General features: G+C 48.6%; 1 protein-coding gene and 1 long non-coding RNA gene across 5 annotated transcripts in view; one reads left to right on the forward strand and one right to left on the reverse strand.

The window, feature by feature from the left end:
- The window catches only part of CEP164 (centrosomal protein 164), a 32,558-nt gene extending 27,157 nt beyond the window's left edge, over nt 1-5,401 (reverse strand). For 3 of the 4 annotated variants that reach the window (XM_078379561.1, XM_078379560.1, XM_072979066.2), the window contains exons 1-3: nt 4,279-4,414; nt 3,831-3,942; nt 1,320-1,527 (exon numbers count right to left, since the gene is read on the reverse strand). In XM_078379561.1, coding sequence (XP_078235687.1) covers nt 1,320-1,527; nt 3,831-3,942; nt 4,279-4,360 — 402 coding nt within the window. In that variant the 5' untranslated portion in view covers nt 4,361-4,414. Of the gene's footprint in view, nt 1-1,319; nt 1,528-3,830; nt 3,943-4,278; nt 4,415-5,112 lie in introns of those variants that run through there. The other variant, XM_078379562.1, reaches the window with a different exon arrangement.
- Nucleotides 4,251-5,738, forward strand: LOC144584108 (uncharacterized). Its single transcript, XR_013538167.1, has 2 exons — nt 4,251-4,390; nt 5,399-5,738. It is a non-coding gene; the product is annotated as an uncharacterized LOC144584108 (long non-coding RNA).
- The last annotated feature ends 894 nt before the right edge of the window (nt 5,739-6,632 follow it).

The raw sequence follows: 6,632 nt of genomic DNA on the forward strand, positions 1-6,632 counted from the left end.
GGCGAAAACACACAATAGTTGAGTTGGAGTCAAACTCTGTATGTTCTCTGCTCGCATTAAAAGAGGTTGCGGGAAAACATAAATGAATATGGGCAGGTGAACAGCACTGGGCTATCTATCAGAAGACCATGTTTCACAGCACTGCAAAGTCGGCATGCCTGGTCAGTTTGGCCCATGGGCCAGCCTGATTAGCTACAGTGGTGCCCCGCATAGCGACGTTAATCCGTTCCAGGATTAATGTCGCTAATCGGATTCGTCACTATGCGGGGGGGGGGGACCCATAGGAACGCATTAAACTCCGTTTAAAACGTTCCTATGGGGTGAAAACTCAACGCTATGCGAAGATTCCCCCATCCGGCCGCCATTTTCGCCGCCCGGTAAGTGAGGGCAGGGTGCGAAAATGGAGCGGGCGGCCATTTTTTTCTTCTGCCGGCCATTTTGGAACCGCCAATCAGCTGTTTTTAGAACATCGCAATGCGAAGATCGGTAAGCGAAATGCTTACTGATCATCGCAATGCAATGTTTTGCCATTCAAAATGCCGCAATGCGATCGCAAAAAATGCGTCGCTATGTGGATTCTTCGTTAAACAGTGCACTCGTTAAGCGAGGCACCACTGTACATTGAACAAGTACAAAAATTAGCCTGAGGTCAGTGGACAGAGACTGGTGTAAGGCTGAAAGAACTAAAGTAGCATTTTTCATCTGGACAGGGAACTAAAAGTAAATCTAATCCATGTGCTCTCCAGAAAGCACAAGGATTAACAGGGGAAAGTAATGTGTCCCTGTGCAAGCCTGCATTCCTCATGGGCTGAGGGCCAAATGGTTACACATTTCTGTGCACCCCCTTGGCCCTTCAGCTTTTCTGAGAAGATGAGTTAGTACCCAGCTCACTGGGTGGGGGGGAGCAATGTGTACCCTGCGTAATTAATTTGTAAACCTCTCAGAGTGCTTTAAGCACTATGCGGAGGTATGTAAGCAGCACACTTTTTTTTTTGTTTTACCTGAAACCAAGCTGTCTTCACCATTACTTCACTGAAAGATCAATGTCCTTTCAGCTTATGTCAGTCATTGCCCCAAGGCTGCAAGCTGAGGATGCAGGGGTTCAAACACATAGGGCTACTATGCACACTGTACTCTTGCACATTCTGGTGAGCATATGCACAGAACTGCAGAGACCCAGACAGGACTAATGAGGGCTGGGCTTTCCACAGAAGGAAGGTGGAAATGGACCAGCCTGGGGACAGCAGGGGACATGCAACAGGCCTGCGTTCTCCCCAAGACTAGCCTCAGCTGTCCCTTCCTGGAACTAGGATACTCACAGCTGGACATTTCAGGAACTCTCTTTCCTGTTTCTCTTTCTTCTTCTCTCTCTTCTTTTTCCTGTCTTTCTTTTTGAGGCCTCCATGGTCCAGCAATTTTTCCCTCTCTTGAATTACAAGCTGTCGGTAGCGCTCGTCACATGGATGGTCCCAGGTTGACTGACCATTTGCAAAATTGAAGTAATAGATATCTCCAGTGATGTCTTGGCTGAAAACAGGCATGAAATTAGGAAAAAAAAGATATAAACATATATCTATATACACATACATACATGAATACACAGCAACTCTACTTTCATAGCAAACTAATGCCAAGTCTCATGAAGACACCATCAAGTCCAGTTAATGCTTGGAAAAGCGACCTTCGTCAGAGGCAAGTGAGTGGAACAGGTAGTAATGGTGAACCCCCTTTTTTCCATTTGGAAGATGAAATTGTGAAGGATTGCCTGGTAAAGTGGGCTCAAAATATAGGACATAATAGCGAATTAAGCGCCTGGTCACAAATTTGGGAATGAAATATTAAAATGACTAAATCTAAAAATCTAAACGAAAATATTTATAAAATGTTTTATAGATAGTATGTAACACCAGAGAAATTAACAAAAAGGTATAAAAATGTTTCTAACAAGTGCTGGAAATGTGAAAAAAATGTAGGGAGCGTCAATCACATGTGGTGGACGTGCAGTAAGGCCAAGGAATTTTGGAAAATGATTCATGAAATGATAGAGAAAATTTTAAGGGTTAAAATTGCTTTGACACCAGGAAGCTTCTTACTGAATACATTACCACCTATACTTGAAAAAAAAACAAGACATTCCTGACCTTACACTTGATAACGGCAGCTAGAATTGTATATGCCAGTAAGTGGAAGATGACAGAGATTCCGACAAAGAAGGAATTTATTGAAAAGATTTTGGAACTAGCAGAAATGGATATTTTGACAGATACATTAAATGACAGACTGGATAATAACAAATGGGAACCTCTTTATACTTGGATGAAATCTACAACAACTTAAGTAGAAGAGATTACATCAATACTATGTTAGAGAGTATAAGATAAGATTAAATGAATGTAATATATTGTAATAAATCACTCTGGTTGCAACGGATGGAAAAGTAGAAAAAATACAATAAAAATATATTTTTTAAAAAGTTATGGTGAACCCCTCAGTTCCTCTGCAGGGGGATTTAGTTTGATCAGATTCCTTGAAGCTTCTACCTCCATATCTACTTATCATGCTTCCTGCAGAGGAAAAGTGGCAGGCAGCACTTCGGATACGGTAATCCAGGAGGCTGAAAATAAGAAAAAGCAACACCAGCAAAGTATATAGAATGATCATGCTTTTAAATGGCAGTCAGAAAATATCCAGATGAAGAAGCTGAAACCTTATTCCAGAAAAAAAATAATGTTGACATGCTAGAAAGCCTAGGTGCCACAGCTTCGGGTTGTTTCAGGATTTTCACTTTCAGAAAGGCACAGCAGGAGGGAGCAACAGGGGCTGAGGTGCTTTCTACATGAGCTGCAACTACAGTCCAGGGCACCATAAAACACATAATGGTCTGTCTCCAAAGTAGAGGCACCCGTAGAAAATTTACATGAGGCCTGCTTTAGAATTCAGTAGTTAGTGCATAAAAAAAATCTACACATTGCTATGGCCCAGACATTCTGAAAACAACTATCCCATAGACCAAAATCCTATTCATGTTCACAAAAGATTTCCTTAGCTTGCTTTGACTTATGAGGTGCCAGGACATGCTTCCGTTACACGCCTGGTCCTACCTCAAATTTTAAAACTAAGGCACATGGCCCTACCTCAATTAGCAGTGACAATTACATAAAACATGCACTACTGCCAAGAGGATCCTGACCTTATACAGTTTACCAACACATTTCTAATGCGAGTTGGCCTTAAAACACAGCAGTAAGACACAGACTCTAAAGCAGAGTCACGCTTTGTCCTTCCTACTGAACTTTTCAACTGGCACTGAAGCCCTCCCTCTTCACATCTATCTTTAAGTGATACAAAAGCACACAGTTTATTTATTTATATGTTTATTTATTTTTTTTGTTTCAAGAATTCTAAACACCTATTCCTATACATCTTCTTTACATTGTGTCTTATTTGTTATGTCTGCTGATAAGTTAGTTCAAGGAAGCGTAGATCTTTCATGAATCAAAAACCTAAAAAAATTAAATGGCTAACTCTCCCTGTAGCATAATCTGCTCCTATCATCTGTCAACTTGCATGTAGCCCAAAGGTATTTGTTTGCAGAGCAAAGCCACATTTCCAAACAGTCTAAGACTAGATGTAGTCACTCTCATTTTCTTCTGCTGTATGAGCAGGCAAGGCTTCGCTGGCCTTGCAAAGGGAAGCTCTTGACTCCAGACCTGGCAGTGGTCTCGCTGGGTGCCCCACAAAGGGGTCCACTCAGAGCGCCTGTGGGTACAAGCCCAGCAGGCGACACCCCCCCCCCCCCCGCCGGAGGCAAGGGCCTCTTCTTCTCTTACCAGGGTTTCCATTCTGCAGGCAGAGGGGCTACAATGCCTTCTCGCGCCAACCACATCAACTCCGGCTCATGCTCAGGATCAATTCCAATCACCCGGGCAAACTCGTTGATTTCTGATAGAAAAGCATAGGAGAAAGGGGAGGGGGGAATAAGACTGCCTGTGGATCGTGCCAGGGCACCCTGGTGTGGTGTGGTGTAGTGTGTGAGGGAGGGAGGGAGGGGTGTGGGTGGCGGAGAGGGGGTGAGCACCGAGAAGGCAAGGCCAGCGCCGCCAGAGCAGCTCCCGAGCAGAAGGGGCTCCCAGTCCCTGTCCCTGTCCCGGCCTAGGCTTCACCCGCTGGCCTCGCCCGCCCGCCCGCCCATCCCGAAGCCAGCCTCGCCTCGACCCACCCCCCACTCCCCACCCCCGTGAGGTGAGGCAGCCGGACGGAGCCCCGACGGAGCCCCACCCTGCTCGCTCGGGATGTAGGTCTCGTCGTAGTCCTCCTCCAGGATGAGCTGGTCCCCGACCCGGAGGGGGGCCCCGGCCATGGCCGCCCCCGCCAGGCAAGGCCTCGGCAGGTAGGCCGGCAGAACCGCGCGGAGGCCGCCGAGGAGGCCCGGAGTCGCTCCCTCGCCAAGGGAAGGCCGTTGCCGAGAGTCCGCGTCCTCGGGGCCACTGCCAGCGGGACAGGAGCGCGCGGGCCCCAGGCCGAGGCCGCCGACGACGAAGGGAAGGCGCTCCGTCCTCGACCTCGGGCGCCCCGGCGCCGCTCTGGGTGCCCTGCCGCCGGCCCTCCGGTTGCCATAGGAACCAGGGACCGCTCGCCCGCCCGCCCGCCCGCCCGGCGAGGGATCTCGCGAGGTTTCCTCCGCCCAACACGGCGCGGCCCCCGAGTGTTTCTGGGGGTTGTAGTACACCCGCTCCCCTGTGGTAGGGTTGAGTTTTTACGCCCTGGCGGCGGCAGAAGAGGGCGAGGCGGCGGCGCCTTCCGCGAAGGGCGCGCTTCGAGAAGCCTCTCTTCTCCGCTGGGAAGGGCCGGCCTACAGGCGGGGGGGGGGGGCGGGGGGGTGTCCGCGTGGGACCCCCCTGGAGACCTTCGGGGGGGGGGGGGGGAGGGCGGACGCCTGAGAGGGAGGAGCGGGGAGAGGCGGCGGCGGCGGCGGCGGCGCTCCGGCCGTGATTCTTCCGTCCGGAGGGCCTCCCCTTTTCCCATCCTCACTTCGGGCGTCCCTGTTGTTGGCGTCCCCCCCCCCGGTCCCCCCCCCGAATGACCAACTCGCGTGCGGGGCAGTCCTCTTACCGAGGCACACAAATGTTCCAATTCAAAGAACTGACAGTTTATGAGCGGCTGATAAAGGAGGAAAGTGGGGGAAGGGAAGGTTACCCATGAAAGACCAGGTTCGATAGATAGGCCACCCCACCCAAAGGCCAGAAGAGGAACCGTCTCCCCGCCTCTTGCTAGAGCGTCGCGCTTTCCGGGAGGCGAAGGGCCGGCCCTCCGAGAGGAAGGGCTAGAGCGGACGTCTCCCTTTTGAGAGAGAAGGCCTGCATTTTCATTTCCTTTCCTTCTTTTCTTTTTTCTCTAGGAGAACACGATGGCCAACTGTAATTCTCCTGTGTCCTCACCGCCACCCCTTTAAGTCTTAAATTAAGGGATCTTCCAAAAGAGCTGCCTGGCATGCGAACAATGGATTAGGGGAGTGGGTGCTCTTTTCTTGCCGTGGAAATCATTGAACCCACAGAAGAGGAGTCCCGCCTGGTGGTTGTTGTTGTTTATAAGAGGCATTGCAATTGGTTTTTAATGTTTTTTGCTTTTATTTCTGTTTTACGAGCTGTAGCCCACACAGACTAATGATGTGGCGCTAAGGCTAAGGGGAGCGGGATTCAAATTGAATAAATAAAAAATAAAATTCATCTGTTTCTTAATATCCTAGTAAAGTGTGTTCTTTAAAGTACATTCCTCGCCGGCCGGTTTTACATCTGAACTTGCATTGGTAATTTTCCTGTTGAATGTGCAAAGGGGTTGCCAATAAAACCCGAAAATTCTCATTCCCCCCCCCACCTGCATTCTCTTTTGTCTGAGCGCGTGTGTTACTTTTTAGACTTCAGGAAACGGCGTTGGGACCATGAGTTTCTTCTCTTACTTTAGCTACGGGACGTGGACAATGGTAAAGAAGATCCAGGCGCAGACATCTGGTACCTTATCAATTAAACAGTGTACAAATTAAACAGCTGCCTAGAGTGGTCAAAATGACCAGATAGGCGGGGTATAAATAGAATAAAGAAATAAATTGCCGCCTGTTACAGCGTGGACAGTAGGGCAAAAAGCAATAATAATAAGAATAACAATAACAATAACTACAACAATAATAACCATTTATTACTATATTTATTTATTACCGTTTCATGCAGTAATCTTATTAAGGCACACAAATATTTTAATTTAAAGAAAGGACACTTAGTTCAAATGAGAAATTACAGATATCTAAGACCACCTTTACAAGTGGCAGATAAAGGAGAAAAGGGGAGGGGGGTTACTAATAAAAAGCAGGTGAAATAGACAAGCACCGAAAGTTCATTGAATTGCAGTCGTCCTCTTTAACGTTGGGAGACGAACCAGGAAAAAAAGACACGAGGAGGTTTCCTCCTCCCCAGTCCCTGGGAGAGCGAGGCGCCCTTCCTTTTCTTCCTCCACCTCCACCTCGTCCTCCTCCTCCTCCTCCTCGGTCCCTCTCAGGATATGACCCCCCCCCGCCATGGAGCAGGAGCCGTTTAGGAGCCGAGCTTTTAATTCCCACAGCCGGGAAGCCTGGGGGGGTG

The sequence above is a fragment of the Pogona vitticeps genome, chromosome 8 (genome assembly GCF_051106095.1).
Source record: "Pogona vitticeps strain Pit_001003342236 chromosome 8, PviZW2.1, whole genome shotgun sequence".
Lineage (NCBI taxonomy): Eukaryota > Metazoa > Chordata > Lepidosauria > Squamata > Agamidae > Pogona > Pogona vitticeps.